Source organism: Mytilus galloprovincialis, chromosome 1, assembly GCF_965363235.1.
Source record: "Mytilus galloprovincialis chromosome 1, xbMytGall1.hap1.1, whole genome shotgun sequence".
Lineage (NCBI taxonomy): Eukaryota > Metazoa > Mollusca > Bivalvia > Mytilida > Mytilidae > Mytilus > Mytilus galloprovincialis.
The window spans coordinates 124,088,431-124,111,458 of NC_134838.1; the positions used below are offsets into that span (position 1 = coordinate 124,088,431).

The window sequence follows — 23,028 nt, forward strand, 5'->3', positions numbered from 1 at the left end:
ATTATTTGTTAATTAAATTTTGTTGTCCTAAACATACAGAAATATTTGCCAATGGATGTAGTCAATAAATAATGTTATTTTATAAATTTCATTTCTAAATGGAAGAAAATTAGAAAGACATCCAAGTATAAATCTATATATCATGGGAGACGTCTAAATACAACTTTGTTTTTTTTTTATTTCAAAGTTAGCCCAACAGTGTCAATTTTGAACATGATTCCAACCTCTGCATCTGAAATAAACTGGCAACACCCACCTGCACTGTGTCCAGAACCATAGACCACTGCACCAACTAGGCTATATAAAACATAGCTTTGTTTAGAGAACATATTGTGAGATACAGATAATAAAAAGTTACTATAGACCAACAAATCTATATAACTCTTCTTATCTGTTTTGTATAGAGTTCTTTTTAAAAATTTCAGTAGGGTTACTACAAATAAATAAGGCATAGTACTTCCAATTAAATTTTATTTCAAATTTTCCTGTTCATAACACCACAGGTCAAAATTATGACAATATCTAAAATTCAACTATTTCCATTTGTATCACCTTTAATCTGCATTGTTCAGAATATGTGCTGTCACAACAATGCCATTTTCTTTTAAAAATTAGGAGCACTTTTGGAAACAAGTGAATATACAAATAGTAGCGTGTGATCCCCATTTTATTTTCACATATTGCTGAATTAGCTTGATTGTATATTGTACCGTTTCTGTATTTAAAAAATATTAAAAATAGCGTTACCTTTACAACCCTTATATAGCTTCACAACTATAAATTGTGTGCAAGGGTTATTACACTGCCAAAGATTTTGAATAACTATACTGGCAAAATTTATAAACAATTCCTTTACTTGTATTTTGATTTGTTTTTACTCATTCATAAAGTTTTTATTCCCCTTTTAAGAAAAATTTATTTTAATGCCAAAGAAACTTAAATAATTCTACATAAATATGTTAATAGTATTAAAGATTTTCAACAAGGAAATTGCTTGTTTTTGGTCATTTTATTTACAACAGTTTTTTCTTGCTTGATTTTCTTTTCCTTGTAATTTGAAATGACTGAAATGGTTTGGAATATATAAAACAAAAATCTCAACATTGTAAAGTGATCATATTTGGTAAAGATGTTAACCCTTAAATTTTTCATCCATTTTCTATACTTGATTCCATCCAACATGTTTTCTAAAAGACCTCAATATACAATCCAATCATAACATCCAAAACAACTTCATGATCGCCTTTCGTCAAATATAAAAACAGTCTGACTAGTTATTCACATCAGTAAAACATAAAACATCAACTTCTCGTTTTTCTCTTCCTACTCTCTTGTTGTGTTGATGGCATTTCCACATCTGAAATAAAGATATTTTACCTGATTAATTCAGACATCTTTGACATTTGTCAGCAGTTTTATATATGTTAACATTAGTTAATGCCACAAGGTTAGAATGTTAGTGCACAGAATTGTTCAAATGTAAAGTTTTTAATATCCGTACCTAGATATACCCAACTTCCAGAAATATAGAAACTGTTCATGTTAGTGCTTAAAAGTTGTTCAGTTGAATATATTTTGATCCAGTAATAGATTTTAATAAAAACCCAAAATTTTCCTTTAAGGATGTACTTAGGTGAGGTTTTGGAATTTGTGTCAAATGTTCGGAATCCTTTGTGTTTTTCCATACAAAACAATGTAAAATATTTTGCCCCATAACACCCATTTATTTTTTTATATAAGACTTAATAGCTCATGAAAGGTCGTTTACCAAAATTTTAGAAGATTCTTAATTTTCTTTCTTTTGTTTTGAGACCTAATAATACCAATGCAAATATAAGGTAAAAGTCAGAGTCAGCCTTTTCCCGCCATATTTTAAATCTCAAATATCTCGAAAAGGAGGTCCATGACCTATCAATATTTTTAGCTTATTTTTATCCTTAATTGATGCTCTACAAGCTTATAGTATCAATTTTAACTTCTTTATTTAATAATTTTCACCTAACCTCACCTAAGTACAATTTCAATATGTTTTATGTTAAGGTTACTTTCATGTATTGTTATTGAATTCTGAAATTCTAATCATTTGAATCTGTCAATCAATAAAAGAAAAATTATCATATGTGATAATTAAAATGTTATAAAACAATTATACATTTATATAAACTGATCGACATCCCATTACCCAAATGTTATTGCTTTATACTGTCAAACCAATCAATGTTAATTTAAAATAAAGGAGGAATTAATTTTGTTTTTTTCTTTTGCTCTGTGGTATTTTGGAAGTGATTTATAGAATTTAGACCTGTTTTACCTGTAGATTTATTAGGTATTTCATGTGCCCAGTTTACACCACATTCTTTGTTGGGACATCTTGGGTTCTCTTTGTTTTGGAAGAATCGGGTGGCACAGTGGAAGTGTAACTTGGTATTACAACTATCACATGACTGACCCTAAAATAAAGAAACAGAAGTGTAACTTGGTATTATAACTATCACATGACTAACCCTAAAATAAATAAACAGAAGTGTAACTTGGTATTACAACTATCACATGACTGACCCTAAAATAAATAAATAAATAAACAGAAGTGTTATAGATGTCATATTACTGGCCCTTAAATAAATAAATAAATAAATAAACAGAAGTGTTATAGATGTCATATTACCGGCCCTAAAATAAATATATAAAACAATTAGAAGTGTAACTTATTTTTACAGATGTCACATTACTGGCCCTAAAATAAATAAACAGTAGAGTAACTTTTTGCAGCTGTCACATGACTGGTACTGACACAAACATGGCTGGTCTAAAATAGTTGCATAGAAAAACTTAAATATCACAGATATATGTACAAGTAGTCTCAGATCTGTATGATGTGTCTTTAATCATTTGTTATGCCCTTATCAAATGATTTTTTCTTGTGCCATACACCATTGTCCCAGGTTAGGTAAGGTAGGGTATTTGTAAAAAGTTTAACATTGCCACATTCTATATGTGCCTGTCCCATTTAGGAACTTGTAATTCAGTAGTCAATTGTTGCTGTATATCATATTTTGTTTTGTTTTGTTTTGTTTTGTTTTGTTTATTGTTTTGTACATAAATCAAGTGGTTGGTTATCTCATTTGAATTGTTTTACATTTGTCATTTCTGAATCTTTCATAGCTTTCTATAGGATATGGGTTTTGCTCCTGGTAGAAGGCCATGATACGCTATAGTTGCTAACTTCTACATCATTTGGTATCTGATGGAGAGTTGTTTTATCAGCAATCTGAAAACAATTTTATTTTTGATATTTGCTGAATAATCAAAAACAGTATTCTAATGGACAGCTATACAACTGTTTGTATACTGATATGGCTATCACTTTTTATTTGAAATTTACATTTTTAGTATTTCTCATCTTTACAACATGAATAGAGAAGTAGGTCTGACATTTGTCTTGAAAAAACACACAAGCTACTTAAAAGTGCATTGCAGATGATCTATCATAATTTAATTTCAGTGAGTTTGTTAAACTTTACAAGTCATTGAATAATGAAGATGATGTCAACACTATACCAAATAACAGTAGTCTACCTTGATTACTTTTTCAGAAGAAAATACCAACTCAGCTCTTTTCTTTAATTCCCATTTCATGTTTGAGAAACAGAGTGATTAAACATAAGACAGGATGAACATGTGCACAAGGTATTTTATTGCTCAGTCAGCATGGTTCCTATACTACATGATCTTACAACAAAACATTATTACTAAAATTACAAATATATTTTATTTATTTCAACTTTTACCAAACATTTAACTTCACTTTACATATTTGTTCAATCATATATACAAAAGTTGAACGATAAAAAAAGAATATTTAATGGCTTATTTACATTTTATTTGAATTTAAATGTTGATTTACTATGATGACAAGTTAATAAATCATGCGTTTTACAAACAGTATATTATAAATACAGACATCATCGTTGTGTTTGTGCTTAGTACAAATCTGATGAGTCAAGACCTTTTCAACAGATTGTTACCTTTATGTTCTTATGTAGTGCTGTTAAAGGTTAGGGGTGATGCACACACAGTTTTAACCATGCTAGATAATTAATGCACCTATCAGAGTGCAAACCAATGGTTATTGTTGGTTGCAGTCTTTAATAACTGTTTTTTATTTAATGTATTTGCTTCTATCAGACCCAACATGTTTTTCTTTTAAAAAAATATCGTTTTCATTTTCACATCCCAGTGCCTCTCATGTCTTACAGTATGAACTCTGCTCATTGTTAAAGGCATATGATGACCTACAGCTGTTAGTGCTTTCCTAGTTTGGTCACTGATGGATAGTTGTCTTATAGGAAATAATACACTTCTAACTTTGAACAAATTAGTCTGCAAATTAAGATAAATCATACAAAAACAGTACCTCACATATATTGCTTTAAAAATGTTTAAAAAGAAATTCAATAAATTTGAGACAAGTCAATATATATCAAATATCCTTTTATTGGATTTTCACATTAGAAGTCTTCTGATTTTTGCTCATCATTTGATCCATTATTAAAAGAGCTGTGTCAGGCGTGCATGATATACTTGTCATTTTTTCAAAGAAGAAGGAACCATAACTCCTTAATGTAACATCATTATTTAAAAAAAACTAAAGTGAGGTTATTATAATAGGTATAATAAACCAGTAACCAAAGTTTCATGAAAAACTACTTTAAGCACTTTTCGAGTTATTGTACGAAAATTTGGATAATCACCCCTTTTTTACGAATAAAATACCATTACTCTGTATAACCAAATCTAAAATTCATAAAAATCTAGAAGGAGCTTATGCATGTCATATCAATAGATATAAAACAATTCACCAAAGTTTCTTGAAAATTGCTCAAATCATTTTTGATTTATTGTCTAAAAACTTGAAAATATCGCTTATTCTAACATGACATCCTTCAAACACTTTGAGTACACACCCATGGTAAAATATGAATATATTGCCTGGGCTGTTCTAATCGTACTCCCACGTCATATGCTTCTTTATGAATGAGCTTCCTGACGTCACAGAACAATGACGTAAGAATATGAGCATTTTATGGGAAAATACACGCTGGTGAAACGGAAAATCACCACAACAAGGAAATGTAAACAAACGATGCTAAAATGTGTTATTAGCCATATTTGCTTATACATTGAAGACATATAAGTAAATTATCATTTAAATTCATTCAAAGCTATCTATATACGTTATTGTAAATAGTTTAAGCATGACACTAATTCAGTTTTCTCCGTTCTTTTACACCAATTTAAAATAGCGTTTATTTATTTGAATGGCAAATACTTGCCTCCACCTAGAGCGCTTCAATCCAAAAAAATTGTCCTATCCGAATCGAAATAATTCATGGGGGCTTGAATATATCGTGATTTTACCAAGGGTTGTCCCTTTATGCCGATATTGTGCCCTTCACTATCGCTCAGGGTAAAATATTTGTCACAAAGGGCCAACCCATGGTAAAATCATTATAAATTCAAGCCCCCATGAATTATTTCTTAAATAATGAATAAACCCCATAACTTGGAATTGTAAAATGTAAAATTCATAAAAATCACAAGGGAGCACAAGTAATAACATGCAATGTATAAACAATTCACCAAGTAAATTATTTCCTTCCTTTCCTGAATTAGAGGCACCAAAAGAATATTTGTGCTGAATGGGAACTGCTTAGGCCAAATTCTTGTCTTGATGACCAGTTTTGATGTAAAGAGTTTTGTAAATCTATTATTGCATTCATAGGCAAAAATTAGAATGTGTTACAGTCGACTGAATATTTTATGCATATAAACTTATTGTAGATCTTCTTTTAGGCTAAAAGTTTCAGTTCAGTGAATTGTTAGTATATGTTGTATGCATATAGAGTATAAAGTTTTGCCTCAGCATTATTTTTAAAACTTCTAGTAAAACTAACATCTGTAAACATGCCTGAAAACAAACTTTTCAACTATAAAATAAACCAGATGCTCCGCAGGGCGTAGCTTTATACGACCGCAGAGGTTGAACCCTGAACGGTTGGGGCAAGTATGGACACAACATTCAAGCTGGATTCAGCTCTAAATTTGGATTGTGATTAAATAGTTGACACAGCATAGGTTTCTGACACAGAATGAATGTGTTCTAATGAACTTAAAATTTTTGTTTTCTCTTTGAGCAATTCACTATGCTGTTGAATATTAATCCTCTCAAAAAAATGTTTGAAGAAATTTTCTTTTTTATTTAGGGACGACATCAAAAGTTCAATGAAGGATAAAAAACTTAATTCACATAGTTTTTTCACTGACCCCCCCACCCCCCTCTTAACTTAATTTGGGAAAAATTGATTGACCCATATGGATTTATGTAAAAATCAATGTCGGATAACCAAATCTTGCAGCCGTTCAACCCCCCCACCCCCAAACTATTTGAATTAAGTTTTTTATCTTACATTGATCTTTTGATGTCGTCCCTTATGAAATTTCAAATGAGAAAAATTGAACCCAATTTTTTTAATCACATCCCCCTTTCCCTTATTCCAAAACTAATCTCAATTAAAATTTCTAATGGAGTTTGCAACAATAACTACTCATTTAAATACATCATAAAATATTAAGATGTAAAAAAACTGCTTGTTATCACTGAATGGTAAAGATTATTTTAATTTATCAGTTGGTAGTAAAAAGTGAATATACATTGTATATTGTATATAACAAAGATTTAAGTTGATTCTGGACAAAGAAAGATAACTCCAATTAAAAAACAATCTTGCTATTGCACAATATAGATATCTCTTGCTTACTATTCTGGACAAAGAAAGATAACTCTAATTAAAAAAAAATTTGCTATTTCACAATATTGTGCAATTAGATATTTCTTGCCATTGCGCAATACTGTGCAATTGAAAAGACTTGCTATTGCACAATACTTAATATAATAATTTTAGATCCTGATTTGGACCAACTTGAAAACTGGGCCCATAATAAAAAAATCTAAGTACATTTTTGGATTCAGCATATCAAAGAACCCCAAGATTTCAATTTTTGTTAAAATCAGACTAAGTTTAATTTTGGACCCTTTGGACTTTAGTGTAGACCAATTTGAAAACAGGACCAAAAATGAAGAATCTACATACACAGTTAGATTTGGTATATCAAAGAACCCCATTTATTCAATTTTTGATGAAATCAAACAAAGTTTAATTTTGGACCCCGATTTGGACCAACTTGAAAACTGGGCCAATAATCAAGAATCTAAGTACATTTTTAGATTCAGCATATCAAAGAACCTAACTGATTCATTTTTTGTCAAAATCAAACTAAGTTTAATTTTGGACCCTTTGGACCTTAATGTAGACCAATTTGAAAACGGGACCAAAAGTTAAGAATCTACATACACAGTCATGACAGTTAGATTCGGCATATCAAAGAACCCCAATTATTCAATTTTGATGAAATCAAACAAAGTTTAATTTTGGACCCTTTGGGCCCCTTATTATGTTGGGACCAAAACTCCCAAAATCAATACCAACCTTCCTTTTATGGTCATAAACCTTGTGTTTAAATTTCATAGATTTCTATTTACTTATACTAACGTTATGGTGCGAAAACCAAGAAAAATGCTTATTTTGGTCCCTTTTTGGCCCTAATTCCTAAACTGTTGGGACCTAAACTCCCAAAATCAATACCAACCTTCCTTTTGTAGTCATTAACATTGTGTTTAAATTTCATCGATTTCTATTTACTTAAACTAAAGTTATTGTGCGAAAACCAAGAATAATGCTTATTTGGGCCCTTTTTTGGCCCCTAATTCCTAAACTGTTGGGACCAAAACTCCCAAAATCAATCCCAATCGTTCTTTTGTGGTCATAAACCTTGTGTCAAAATTTCATAGATTTCTATTAACTTAAACTAAAGTTATAGTGCGAAAACCAAGAAACTGCTTAGTTGGGCCCTTTTTGGCCCCTAATTCCTAAAATGTTGGGACCAAAACTCCCAAAATCAATACCAACCTTCCTTTTGTGGTCATAAACCTTGTGTTAAAATTTCATAGATTTCCATTCACTTTTACTAAAGTTAGAGTGCGAAAACTAAAAGTATTCGGACGACGACGACGACGCCAACGTGATAGCAATATACGACGAAAAATTTTTCAAATTTTGCGGTCGTATAAAAATCTCCACAAAATTTGAAAATTTAGATGAACAAGACACTAAATTGGTATTTTAAAGCTATACTAGTTTCTGCAGCAATAGGTAAAAATCCTTATTCAATGATAGTTACTTGTATAGGGTTGGAATGATGATTCAGGTCATGTTGACTCATTTGTAGATTTTACTTATTAATTATGTTATCTCTTTCTACAATAGTGCATGTCAGACCTGCCAACTTTTGAAAATATCCATGGGGGATTTAGCGTGCGACCAGATTTTAAGGGTTACAATTTTTGCGATGTTTCTGTGTGCATTGTATTTTACTCCTAAAATAGTCTCATTTCTCTTATTTTTTCTTTTCTAAACAAATGATGAGCTTGTAAGCCTTGGTTTCTTTTATTTGATGATTCTTGTACTAATTTTAAAATTTACAAAATAACTGAAGAATACAGAAAAGTGGCATTAAAAGTAAAGGATACAAAGTGGAGACCCCCCTTTCCCCCTCCAAAGACCTTCTTATCTATGAACCATGACTCAAAAGATGAATACAGATTTTGATTTAGTGTTATCAGTATTAACGAGAAAATGGATAAAATTTGAGTTATCTTTCTTTGTATTCAGAGGTGCTCTTATTGGTGGAGGCTTATACAGTAACAGTAGAAGTGAATACAAAAATGGCGTCTATTTTAAATCAACAGACACATGTCTGGTTTAAAAATTAAATGGATTTCAAGATAAATGATGTTTTCTTGAGAGTTCATTACAGTTCTCATCTTTCAGTTAATAACGATTTTGTTGTGGAACTATGGTCAATGTTGCAAATTGTGCTCGTATAATAAATTGATTAAAATTGAAAGGCTGTCTGACCGAATTTGTGTTTACAAATTAATTTTGAGGATTGTTATGATCCATTAGGTAATCCGATTACATACAATAACTATAATTATGACACCTGTTGTGACTGTTGATTAGCATAGGGGTTTATTCCTTGAATGCCAACATCCTTTGATATACCGACTATTTACCTGTAAAATAATGTTGGCGTTCGAGGAATAGGTGCAAGAAGTTATCACAACAAAAGTGCATGCTTATGAAAACAATCATACTAATTAAACAGATAGGTAATATCTTATTTATGTTTTACAAGTTGTTGAAAATAATTTTTTGCTGTAAATGCTTCAACAAATATGGATTTTCTTAAAATGAAACTTTGAAAAGTCTTGCATCACAAACTCAACATGTACATAGTCATATTGTCAGGAATTCCAGTTAACACAAATTCTATAACTGCTTCTTTGGACTTTGAAGCTTTTTTTTTCAATATTTCTATAGTTGTGTGTGCTGTAATATCCTCCCATATTGATAGAAGTTCTTGTAACTTTGTTTGATGTGTTTGATTACTATGTTTTAGTATGTTCAGTTTGTTCAGGATATTTTTCTTTGTTATAATACTTCACCCTTTTTTGTAGATCATGATTCATAAATATATATTGGTAAGGGGCAAATTACAGGCTTCCGACTTCGGAACAGGCACATACATACAGAATGCGGCGGGGACAGTGTTGTAACAGTACAGCATATAAAGAACGAAAAATACATGTCAGTTGTTGTTTGCTCTTTGGTCGGGTTGTTGTCTCTTTGACATATTCCCCATTTCCATTCTCAATTTTAACTCATCGGATGGATACAAATAGAAATATTACACAGAGTGGACGTGGCCGTGTACTTTTTATACGAACAACAAAAAGACATTAAGTACAGATCTGAGAGTACTTGCAGTTACGGACAGATAGTACAAACCCACTGAATACTAATAAAAAAATCATGCCACTAAAAATGAATTCTTGTTACCCTATTTTATGGATTTTCTTCAAGCTTTGCAGAGTGCCAGTTTGGAAGTTATAAAATTTACTTAATTATTTCTGATGATTTTTAAAGTTTAATTAACAATTACTGTTTATTTGAAATCTTCATATAGTTCATGTATATACTTACATGTACATGAAACTATACGAAATGATATGAAATTAGATAAATCTCTAATACCTTTTTTTAGTTTGAAATAATTGTATTTAACTTAAATGTCTTTAATATTTCTAATGTTTCTTATGTTAATAAACATTTCTATTCCAAAATTTTGATTTTTTTTTTCAATGAAAAGCCAAAAAATGTTTTCATTTTATTTCTAGAATTTCATAATAATTTTAAAATTGCGATTTTTAACAGGTAAATACTTATAAAAACACCTATTGTTATTATATAAACATCCATTGAAATATTTTTGTTGGCATTCAAGGAATAGGTTACATATAAAATGTTGGCATTCGAGGAAGACACCAGCATAGGGTTGTTAACTTGTCATAATCTGTCCCCAGGTAAAATTATAGATTTTCAAAAATTGATCAGAAAAACTTCAAAATCTGTTACCAATAATTTTTTCGGGTATATTTTGTGAAAATCTGGATTTTGACTAGTTTTACAATCCCGATATTGGGATTCAGGTTTAGAGATGAAAATCGGGATGATACTGCGAAAATCGGGATAGTTGGCAGGTCTGCCGTGTTAATAGCATAAAATGAATAAATGTCTTCTCAAAGGCTTTCACTCTTTTTAGAAGTCAACTGGAAATGTTGGCCATTATGATATATTTGTAGACCTTGTACTGCAAATTAATGAAAACCAAAAGCATACAATACACCGATGTCACTAAAGGACCATATCAAAAACTTTTTTCATAGAAATTATCTTGCTGACCATTTTTGCTGTTTATTGAATATATTCAATTTTTTAAAGCAAACAGGTAAGTCAGTGGTTATTGTTTGTTGATATGTTACATATTTGTTTTTCATTCATTAAGTTTTAAATAAATTAGACCGTTAGTTTCTCATTTGAATTGTTTTACATTTGCTATTTTGGGGCCTTTAGTACATTTTGTAATAGCTGACCATACAATATGGCATTAGCTCATCATTGAAAGCTGTTCGGTGACCTATAGTTGTCAATTTCTGTGTTATTTGGTCAATTGTGAGTGGTGGTCTCATAGGCAATCAAACCACATCTTTTTTCTATAAAGATTGGTGAAAATGGTATTTTAAGGGCAATATCACCAATTAGGCGTTGGGTGACAACTGCGGTTTATATGGACAGAGAATAATCTAGACATTCTAAACTTATTTTGCTAGAGATCTCGCTACCCTACTTTTTTTCTTTCAATAATTAATTCAACCAATTTATTCCAACTGCAACAGTTAAAATTGACAAAATTGTGTCATGTAAGATAATATTGGATATAGATGAAATCTAAGTTTTAATAATCAAATGTTTACAATATGTGAGCTTGAAATAAAAACTTTTCATGTTACTCATATATTTTCAAATACTTTAAAGTTCAATTAAACTGTGATTTAAATGATATAAATATACATGTTAAAATGAAGCAGATAAAATCAACCAAGAGCCCATTCAAGAGAGGTAACTCCAAAATACTAAATACAGAAAAGAATTGTGGAGTATATGTCTGTTTAATAAATACGTACCTTCACACATAATCTTTTACACACATTACATTTGTCTGTTATATTGGAGTATACTTCTAATATGTACTGTTCTAGCTCTAATAAGGCTCTAGTGGCTAGGGATACACGACCTCTACTCTTTAAGTGTACAAACAAATAGATTAGAAATACATTTTACAAGAACTTCTTTTAACTGCAGTGTTTCCATTTTACTTTTGTCTAATGTTATTTAAGGTAACATAAAGAATTATAAGCTAGGACTTCCAATACATTTTCTGTAAAATATGCAATCTGTTTATGATTGCTTTTTTTGTCTACATTGTAGATTTCAGTCCTTTTTGTTGCAATATCTTTAAATGTAAATAATGCAGACAAATAAAAGGTGAATGTAAAATTACTCAACAAAATAAAACTTTTAAGCCTGACCACGTGTTTGTCTTTCCATCATAAACCTCATCTGACTGCCATAAACAAATATTTGCTTTCTCTATTTTAAATACATAATTGTCTAAATATCTTTTGAAGTTTGAAAGTGATATATTTGACTGTGAAAAAATGGTTAACACTAAAGCTATTGTTTGTATGTTTAGTTTCCAGGATTGTATTATGCTAAGCATTGCTGATTCAGATCATTCTGTGCCTTCAGTTCATATCAAAAGTAACTCAAGTAGATCAAAATTGAAACTCCATCCTTAATTATATATACATGTTACACTGGTTTTGTCAAGCCAATCATTATTCAAGACAATCTTTACACTAGGTTAAGACAAATCTGCTGAATGCAATTTGTATATATTAATATCATAACTTCTCACAACATTTGTGGTAATTGTTATAAATAAGTATGTTTGTACTTCCTTGCAAGAAATTGTTTTTTGGAAAATTGTCTTTTTTTATTTGAAAGTTTAAAAGTATCATGCTGAAAAATGATAACCATTTTAAGGGCCAATAATTACTATTTCAATCCATTTCTGAGCTTCAAGTCTCTCTAATAAGGTCTGAGCGTCTTGTTTACTCAATTTCTTGTTTACTTTCTCTAGTTTATCTACACTGTTTATAGCTGATGTTGAGCCAATCTCACCATTATCTGAATCTATAATGCTTTCAATCTGAAAATAACACAACCAATCTCACCATTATCTGAATCTATAATGCTTTCAATCTGAAAATAAAACAACCAATCTCACCATTATCTGAATCTATAATGCTTTCAATCTGAAAATAACACAACCAATCTCACCATTATCTGAATCTATAATGCTTTCAATCTGAAAATAAAACAACCAATCTCACCATTATCTGAATCTATAATGCTTTCAATCTGAAAATAACACAACCAATCTCACCATTATCTGAATCTATAATGCTTTCAATCTGAAAATAAAACAACCAATCTCACCATTATCTGAATCTATAATGCTTTCAATCTGAAAATAACACAACCAATCTCACCATTATCTGAATCTACAATGCTTTCAATCTGAATATAAAAGAACAGGTTATTTTTTCAGTGGTTTTCACTATAGATGTCTATTTAACATATTTTACTCATATTCATATAACACAAAAAAAAAAAGAATCCTTTAATGCTAAAACATCTCATATCAATCACTAACAGTGTTTGTGAATCATGATTATGAAATAGAACTTTTGTAAACTAGACTTTAAAAATGCAACAATGTCATGGTTATGGCAAGGACATATATATCTATTGTAACAGTTTGTATTTATGAAGTTTTAAGACAACCACAGCATACTATGGTATCCATCCTGAGAAACTCTGCCAGAAGGTGTTGGTTCACTGGACTCATTTATTTTGTAAACTAGGTAACAATCATTTTTCCTGATAATAAATAAAAGATCTCAGAAAGACTTGAAAAGGTTTCATTTATCCTGAAGTATTAAATAAACAATAATATTTCATATATGACAATCAACTTACCAGCCTCTTGAAGAATTCCATTTCCGGTTGTGTGTAGTCAGAAGCTAACTTAGTTATACTTGTATCTGAAGTGCAAACCTAGAAAAACATTTACAGAAAGAGATAGAAGGATTCTACTGTATACAGCTTCCAGATATTTGTTTCCACCATTCATATTCATAAAGATATAATCTATACTATATTTTGTGGAAACTGTCAGTAGATATTGAAATCATTCGAATAAATTATGATCTACGATTATGATCTACAAATTAAAGAATTTTAATTTTGTATAAATCTTCTGAATCAATATCCCAATACTTACCAAACAGTAAAAACTTTTTCCTTCTTCTTCGCTGACACCTTTTTTAATCTCCATGTGAAATGGTTGAATGTTTCTATTAATAGTTCTCACAAATTCCAGCAAATGTGCTTTCTGATCTTCCTCCTTTTCTGCATATTTCTCTGTAAGACAAAATAAAATCAAAATTTAATTCACTTGTGTATGCTAGTAAAAACACATTTAACAAAATACAAGTGGCTCATCACTAAATCATTCAATTGGTAAAATATGCAACTCTACATTTTATAATTATTAGCAACAGTATATCATAAACACACTACCATATCTAAACCAGATCCACTCAGTTCTTATCTTGCTGATCATTTACCTACCGAATTAGACTATTTTCCACGTTTTGTTATAACATGAGCAACACAATGAGTGCCACATGTGGAGCAGGATCTGCTTACCCTTCCGGAGCACCTGAGATCACCTCCAGCTTTTGGTTGGGTTTGTGTTGCTTATTCTTAATTAGTTTTATATGTTGTGTCTTGTGTACTATTTGTTGCCTTTGTCATGTTTGTCTTTTTCATTTTTAGTTATGGCATTGTCAGTTTATTTTCGATTTATGAGTTTGACTGTCCCTCTGGTGTCTTTCATCCCTCTCTTACGCTGTTCACAGTATAAAAATAAGGATATTTAGTATGGTTGCAAATGAGAACTATCCACTAAAGTTCAAATGATGTGGATATAAACAGTTGTAGGTCACTGTACGATCTTCAACAATTAGAAAAACCCATACCTAACAGTCAGTTATAAAAGGCCTGACATCATGTTTGTGAAATTTATATTCAAATCACAAAAATTGCATCCATTTTGTAAATTAACAACATAAAAAAAAGTAAAATCAAGTGACATACATGTATATGAACTAATAATTACTAATACAGTACCTACATGTACTTGAATCATATTCTTGTGTACTTACCATTAAATTTAAGACAACAAGTTCTGTACAATTGTCGCACTTCCTTAGCATCTAGTAGTCCTCTCGACATGAAAGACTGTAGGAACAGCTTATGACTATCTTTCATTGACATTGTTTTCTGGTCTTTACTACTAACTCTTCTGTTAAAAATTAATGGGAAATATATTAAGAAATAAGAAGTTCACTTTTGCACAGAACTAGCATATCCAAAATTTTGAAGGGATGCAAAAGTGTGGTATGATTTTTCAAGTGGAAATCCTCTAATCAACTGGTTCTTTTTTTGAATGGAATGCGAAAAACTATATCTTGAGTGAACGAGATTGATAGTTTAGATTACCGATAACTGGTACGAATTTCAGCTGACGGTGACTATACATGATCTCTAAGAAAGGCTGATTAATAACTTATTTTACTTTGTCCATTAAAGTCATATGAAACCTCAAATTAAAAAAAATATGCATATGTTTTTTAAAACCAAATGTATAATTTTCATTATACAACTTGTGTACATATACTTTTTTCTGAGGAAACTTCTTTAATTTGTTCACATTTAGAAGAAGTTTACTTATTTTTAATTGCTTGCTGCCAGGAAGCAATTCGCCGACATATTTTCCGTATGCATAGTGACCTAAGCGTGACCCTCCTCGTAAAAATCTGGTGATAGCAATACGCATGAATCTGTCATTTAAATAAACAATTACCTGATTGTATATGTTAAACACGTGCTAAATACCCATGCTTTTTGTTGATTATTTACTATAAGGTGACAATCGGTAAACTTCGGCTTCAAAACATGACATTTAATGAGTAGCCATATTTGTTAAATCATAACAGACAGAGAGAAAAAAAATTGACGATTATACAATATATTTGCGTAAAAAATGATAAAATCGTGCACAGAGGACAAAGTTTATGATATTGTAACAAACCTAGGGTAGTCATAAAACTGTTTAACTCATAATTCAGGAGGAGTGGAATCAACGGCATTGTGGAGAAACAGATTTGTAATAAACATAACAATGATATTTATTTTAGTAGTATTTTGACTTCTTCTTTCAATATAATAAACATCAAATACACATTCATCATTCAACAGATAAAGCAATAAATCGGGTGGTCAATATAAAAGGTAGTTGACGGTTCAAGAGATTGATTCAGAATGACATGTTTGTCTACTGGCTCCTATTTATGTCTTTTGGCACTTACTATGACGTTAGAGTAAACATCAAATCATCCAATCAAAAGCAACGTTTCTTACGTCTTTCGGCTAGAAACGTTTAAAAAGACAAACAGATTTCGTTATTTTTAGATAAAGAATCATTATTAAGTTGTCCTTCTTGTTCGAATTATATTTAAAAGCAAATAAAACTAAAAGGACATTTTTATATAATGCTATAAGTAAACGGACAGTAAATTCCTTTCTCACTACGGCGTATGAACTTGTGTGTAATCTACCTAACCTTACGCATTAAATATAATGCTTAAATGAGATCAATGAAAACCCTGTTCTATCATAAATAAAGACAATGTTAATGAAAAGGGAGGCACAAACATAATATATGCAATTTATCTGCATTGATAAAGTGTTAACTTAAACAAATAATAATCATGATAATATGAGATCGCAAAGTGAAAGTACAAAACGGTGTCATGGCAGATGTAAACAAGTTGAATCTCATGACAAGGTTTGTCAAAATAAGCCACTAGCCCCACAGGACGCAATTACGACTGGACACAATTACGAACGATTTCCAATGTTTGCCCTCTGAGATCATATTTATTTATATTTATCAATAAATATTTTTATAAATAAAAACCCTATTAAAATTCCCTTGTTTTCATGATAATACAATTTATGTGCACTTGGTGAATGTTGATGACGATGACAAAATCATTCGGAAAATATTATAAGAACGGCAATCTGGCCTGCAAGTTATATAAAAAAAAACATAAAGGTAAGTGCATATTGCCTTCTTTTGTTCCTAAATAGAAAGAAAAATGTCTCCTGATTCTGTTCATATGCGTGAAGCCTTTTATCTTGCCCAAATTACCCCACAATTGACGTTTTTTAGACTCTTGTGACCCTATTTATGGTCAAAAGAAAATATGTTAATTTTATTGAAAAGTCCAGAGAACTCTGAAAGAAATGTTGACCTATATAAAAAAAATCATAGATGAATGATAATTACACCATCGATAGATAAACTTGAATTTAGTGCTCCTTTAAAGGAGAAATTACACAACAACAACAAAAATCAGAAATCTTTCCTTGCACATGACATACATTTCGTCTGCAACCACTGCTGAAGTAATTGAAGTAAAAAACAAACTTGTGCATCTTATTTTCCTATGAAAATGTGTTTGAGATAAAAATTAATGTATGCTTTATCAATCTAGACTGTTGTCATTGATTTCTTCTGCACGATATATCAATATAGTGCTATTCGGAATTGCGTCCATTTGTGGCTCTCTTGACCCGTAAAACGAGGTCACGCAAATCTTACTAAAAGTATCCTAACCTGAATAAAAATTTATGTGGGATATGATGCAAAATGGAAAGCCTTCATATATCTTAAATTTTATGGTATAAACAATTCAAGAAAAGTAGTCTAACGTAACGGTACCCAAATTGCACCGAGTACCCAAATTTCACCTATTTAGCAAAACTAGCAGCGAAAATCTTGGCAAGATTTCCTAGAGACTAAACAATTTGTATTTTTATGATTTGATACTAAGCACATCTTTCAACATAGGTAAAACTATTTAGATATGCACAAAATGTTCACAGTATTTATCAACAGATGAAGTGTTTACTGAAAAAGCAAAATGTACTGAAACGTCGCCATGCGACGTCATCTTTTTAAAATGAGCAAATACAATATGTTACAAGTATCCATTTAAAAAAAAAATGAAGAGTAAGCATGGACTAACATCCAATAGTTCAAAATATTTGAAGAAATTAAACAAAAGCTCTGTTATTAGACTTTTGACGATGTGACAGTGAATTTAAGCATGGATGCAATTTGGGTACTCCTCATTTCAGAATCATTGATGGTTTGGAGGTCAGTTTAGACCAATTTTTCTATGATTCCATATGGAATAAAAATCAAATTGGTGTATCTTTATAATAAAGAAGGATACGGCTACAAAATAAACACAGAATGGACATTTTTGTCTTTATCATAAAAAACACGTACATGAAAAAACTGTCAAAATAGTAGTCCGAGATTACTCTGACGTCCAACGGCTGTTTTGCCAAACAAGCTGGGGCTGTGGGACGTCAGAGCTCGTCCCATTTCAAAAAGTGGATATTTGCCCACCCAAAATAGATGCGCTGCTTCGTCGCTTCTGGTGCCGACTGACGGCCTTGGAATTATATAAATCGGGCAGCAATCTGTTCATTTTTCATTTATCTTTTCATTTATGTAAGTTTCACCTACTGCCAACTTTTATTTTTCCATATTTTAACAGTTTTCACAAATGAAAAGATAAATGAAAAATGAACAGATTGCTGCCCGATTTATATAATTCCAAGGCCGTCAGTCGGCACCAGAAGCGACGAAGCAGCGCATCTATTTTGGGTGGGCAAATATCCACTTTTTGATATGGGACGAGCTCTGACGTCCCACGACCCCAGCTTGTCTGGCAAAACAGCCGTTGGACGTCAGAGTAATCTCGGACTATCAAAATAGGTGCAATTTGGGTACCGTCACGTTACATAAAAAAATATTAATCTAGGTTCAAAATTCGTTCGTAATTGTGTCTGGTAAGGCTATATGACGGAATAATCAAAGTATTTCATAGGTAAACATTACCAAGATATACATATAAAACTGACCCTTATCGATTGCAAAGTACAAATAGTTTAAATCATGAGTATGAAAGTTGATGCATTTATCAGTGTTTGTGCACTCCCGAGAAGTTGACCACCTGGCAATATTCAAATAGATATATGTAATATACAATAAATAATAGCTAAAATAATAACAATTATCAGTCCAGATTTGTCACAATATATACATGCACTGGTTCAAGAATTGGATAAACATTATTTTTCACCAGTCACTCGTTTCTTATGACTTTAATATTTACGATGTTATTTCTCGTGCTTCGTTTTTCCGTTTTTTATTTTCCATGCAAAGTTTTTGCGATTTTTATTTCACGTGTTTCCGTGTTCAGGGCCCCCTTTACCACCCTCCTATAACACAGTAATCTCAGGGTATATATCAGGGGATACATACACAACACGAATGAATCTATTTGCAAAAGTGAATCTATTAGTATTAAATCAAGCATTTGTATAGTGATCTATAGTAAGAAGGTCTTATTATACAAATCCTTGATTAAATCAAATGTAACAGTGACCAGGAACATAAATATTAGATCATGGAAGTATGTCAATATAATACTTCCATGATTAGATATACTGTTCCCACCAATGACTTACAATAAATAGCAAGTGTTTGTTTCTTGTGTCTGTTTTGTTTATTTTTCTTCCTGGTTCCCGCCAAATCCAAATAATTGACTGGTACCATACATATAATTTCGAATCTATAATGAGCTAAGAGAAAGATCAACTCTGTTAAAAATTATAAACTCTGCATGATTTTGTGTCAACTCCATGATTTTTATTTTTATTTAAGACTTATACCTTTAAATCGTCATGTAACATTTAGTTTAAAATTTAGACTTTTTTAATTTTGAAATACCTAAAACATAGCCTGTTATGTCGGACCTTCTTTCTTTTTTTTCTTTTCTTCGTAGATTCCTCCACAACGGAGCACCCTTATCACACGGTAGTAATATATAAAAATGCAAAATTAGTACTGAGTTATACGTCAAGGAAAACGGACGTGGAATTTTTGCTGAGAGAATCCATCAACATCATCCAAATTAGTTTATTAAATCAAGTTGTTCTCTTGGATGCATTTTATAATCCATAGATTTTAAAATTATGTATTGGTCATTATTTTTCTCGTTGAGGAAAACCTCTGCAAATAATTTCAGATTTGTTTGAGACAAGTGCTCTACCAATTTGGGATCCATTAGTGACGTAACGGGCGCCTGCTGATTTAAAAAAAAAATGCAATCCTGGTATCTATGATGAGTTTATAAGTTATAACCATGCACTGGGGTCGATGCCACTGCTGGTGGAGTTTTTATGATAAAAGTGTCTCAGAAATCATATCTGATATTCTTCCTTAGTCATAATAACCTTCCATCATTACCGAACTGAACAAAGAAATAACACGACGGGTGCCGTATACGGTGCAGGAAATGCTTACCCTTCCGGAGAACCTGATTTCACTCTCGGTTTTTAGTGAAGTTCGTGTTGTTTCTTAATTATTACTTATAACTGTTGATGTAAATGTCCTTTGGTTTTGTGTGTCTTTGTTTACTCCTTGCTTTTGATTGTTATTGTCTTATAACACGATGGTATTGCCAGCCCACGGTAGTCAACTGAGTTGACATGATTTATCATCATTGATATGGTCATAATTATAAATTTACTGTTTACAAATCTTTGAATATTTGAAATACTGAGGTGTGTTACCACTTCAGGAATACCTAAGCTGTATTTGGTAAAACTTTAAGGAATATTTGGTCCTCAATGCTCTTTAACTTCAGTACTTTATTTGGCTTTTTGGCTTTTTATGTTTCGAGCGTCACTGACGAGTCTTTTGTAGACGAAACGCGTGTCTGGCGCAAATACAAAATTGCAATCCTGGTGTCTATTGAAGAGTTTATTTACAACCACTGAATCGATGCCACGTACTGCTGGTGAAGTTTTTATTCCCCGAGGCGTTCACCAGACCAGTCGTCAGCACTTTTGAGTTGACATGAATTTATCATTGATATGGTCATAATAAAAAAATAACTTTTTACAAAACTTCAAATTTTTTACCAAGCCGGTTTTTCTACCTCAGGAATAGATTACCTGAGCTATATTCGGTAAAACTTTAAGGGATTTTTGGTCCTCAGTGCTATTCAACTTCGTACTTTATTTGGCCTTTTTAACTTTTTTTATTCGAGCGTCATTGATGAGTATTTTGGAGACGAAAGGCGCATCTGGCGCAAATACAAAATTATAATCCTTGTATCTATGATGAGTTTATCAATACTGGCTTAGATTGTTTTTTTTTATTGAGTTTGTTTGAATATTTAAATCCAACACATTTCAGATGGTAACACAACTTGGATTTGACGGAAGATTTAAAAAAAATATATAGTCAGCTAAAATATCATGTGACAAGATTGTCTGACAAACTCCTTTAGGCAAGTAAACTGCACATTGATAGAAAACAAAGAAAAAATGATGCCAACGTTAAAAACGTTTATAATGTAAAACAAATAGTCAGGAAGTACAAAGAAAGATTTGAAAAAAACATTGATGATCAAAATTTTCTCTGCTAACTCATTCTCATATAGACATTGGTATTAGTAAGTTTTGCTAAGATTTTGGTTCCTGAACACGAGTATTAAGTTATTAAATGATCTACCCATTACATGATTTAAAACAAATAAAAATACAGCCAGTTTCAAAACATTTTAAAGTCACAGAAAGGAAATCATCAATAAGTGCTTAATTTAATAAAGAGTCTTAATTTATTTATAAAAGAGGGACGAAAGATACCAGAGGGACAGTCAACCTCATAAATCGAAAATGAACTGACAACGCCATGGCTTAAAATGAAAAAGACAAACAGACAAACAATAGTTCATATGACACAACATAGAAAACTAAAGAATAAGCAACACGAACCCCACCAAAAACTAGGGGTGATCTCAGGTGCTCCAGAAGGGTAAGCAGATCCTGCTCCACATGTGGCACCCGTCGTGTTGCTCATGTTATAACAAATCCGGTAAATAGTCTAATTCGGTAGGTCACATTCATGAAAGGGAAGGGGATTATAGTTACGACATAAGGACCATGTAAATGTTATAACAAATCAAGATTTCACATATCGAAAGGTTCTTTCAGCTATTATGGGCTAATTTTATATCAGCTATCAAAGCAAATCATGCTTGATTTTATATACAAAGTGTACTTCATATGATTAGCTAGTTATTTGCTCATACCAGTTTATCATGTTGAAACGAGAGGTGAACCTAAGATCGCAAGAGATTATTCAAACCGAGTTTTTGAGTCGGAACTGCTAAACTAACAATGACAAGAAAAGAAAAATCACCAGAAGACAATTAACAAAACATAGTGACAAAACACAACAAAGAAAACTAAAAACTGCAACACGAACATCAACAAAAAACGAGGACAATCTCGGACGCTTTTAAAGGGTAAGCAGATTCTGCTTTACATGTGACATCAGTTTTTATAAAATCAGTTGATACTTAATATCAAGTGATGAGGCATTATGCAATAGAGGTTTGACAATTGACTCTTATGTAACCATTATACATAACCAAAAAAGTTCATAAAACATCGTCCACGTAAATTTTCTAACCCTGAAACTAATCTGAAGTTGAAATTTTTAAATTGAAGCAACCTTCTTCTTCTTCTTCTTCTTCTTCTTCTTCTTCTTCTTCTTCTTCTTCTTCTTCTTCTTCTTCTTCTTCTTCTTTCTTGGTAAAAGCGGCCTTTACCTCTGGTCCGGCTGTCATTGGGTATTAGATATTGTTGTCTATCTATATCAATAATAGCATACATAGTCTGTTGGTTTTTTCTACGTTCTTTCAGGCTTTCCCACTATAATTGTTTAACCATGTGTGTTACACAGCAAGGTGTTCGGTCTGAGTAGTTATTATGAACAAATCTTGTTGCTCTTTTTTGAACTTGTTTCAATGATTTAATCTTTTTTTGGCTCGATGGATCCCAAACTGTACAGGCATATTCCACTGAAGGTCTTACCAATATGGCTGTATATGCTGATGCTTTTACTGGTTTTGTGCAGTCTTTTATATTTCTTCGGATAAATCCCAATGTTTTATTTCCTTTGCCTACAATATTGTCAATGTGTCTATCCCAAGATAGGTTGTTGCTGATTGTTACGCCTAAGTATTTGCTTGCATCAACATTGTCTAGTGTATGTCCGTGGAGTTTATATGATGTATCTCTCACTTCTTTGTTCTTCTGAGTTATTCTTATAACTATGCAGTTTTTGGCGTTAAAACTCATTTGCCATTTATTCTCCCAT

General features: G+C 31.4%; 1 protein-coding gene across 3 annotated transcripts; it reads right to left on the bottom strand.

The window, feature by feature from the left end:
- Nucleotides 1-454: 454 nt before the first annotated feature.
- LOC143056945 (non-structural maintenance of chromosomes element 1 homolog) lies at nucleotides 455-19,603 on the bottom strand. 3 transcript variants are annotated; one of them, XM_076230167.1, is made up of 8 exons: nucleotides 19,585-19,603; nucleotides 14,876-15,015; nucleotides 13,930-14,069; nucleotides 13,626-13,703; nucleotides 12,640-12,792; nucleotides 11,705-11,821; nucleotides 2,312-2,450; nucleotides 455-1,357 (listed from the first exon to the last, which is right to left on the bottom strand). In XM_076230167.1, exons 2-8 carry the CDS (start codon nucleotides 14,985-14,987, stop codon nucleotides 1,302-1,304), a joined length of 795 nt encoding a protein of 264 aa, XP_076086282.1. In that variant the 5' UTR covers nucleotides 14,988-15,015; nucleotides 19,585-19,603; the 3' UTR covers nucleotides 455-1,301. The 3 variants fall into 3 exon arrangements, with proteins under 3 accessions (XP_076086282.1, XP_076086276.1, XP_076086288.1); XM_076230161.1 differs by lacking the exon at nucleotides 19,585-19,603 and adding an exon at nucleotides 19,323-19,471; XM_076230173.1 differs by lacking the exons at nucleotides 13,626-13,703; nucleotides 19,585-19,603 and adding an exon at nucleotides 19,323-19,471.
- Nucleotides 19,604-23,028: the final 3,425 nt, after the last annotated feature.

What these genes read in the sequence shown, in the direction of transcription:
- LOC143056945 (XM_076230167.1), bottom strand. Translation starts at nt 14,987, where the DNA reads ATGTCAATGAAAGATAGTCATAAGCTGTTCCTACAGTCTTTCATGTCG. An exon ending in GAAAAAGTTTTTACTGTTTG is followed by an intron (nt 13,704 to 13,929) that starts GTAAGTATTGGG and finishes ATGTTTTTCTAG; the next exon opens with GTTTGCACTTCAGATACAAG. An exon ending in AATACCTAATAAATCTACAG is followed by an intron (nt 1,358 to 2,311) that starts GTAAAACAGGTC and finishes TCTTTATTTCAG; the next exon opens with ATGTGGAAATGCCATCAACA.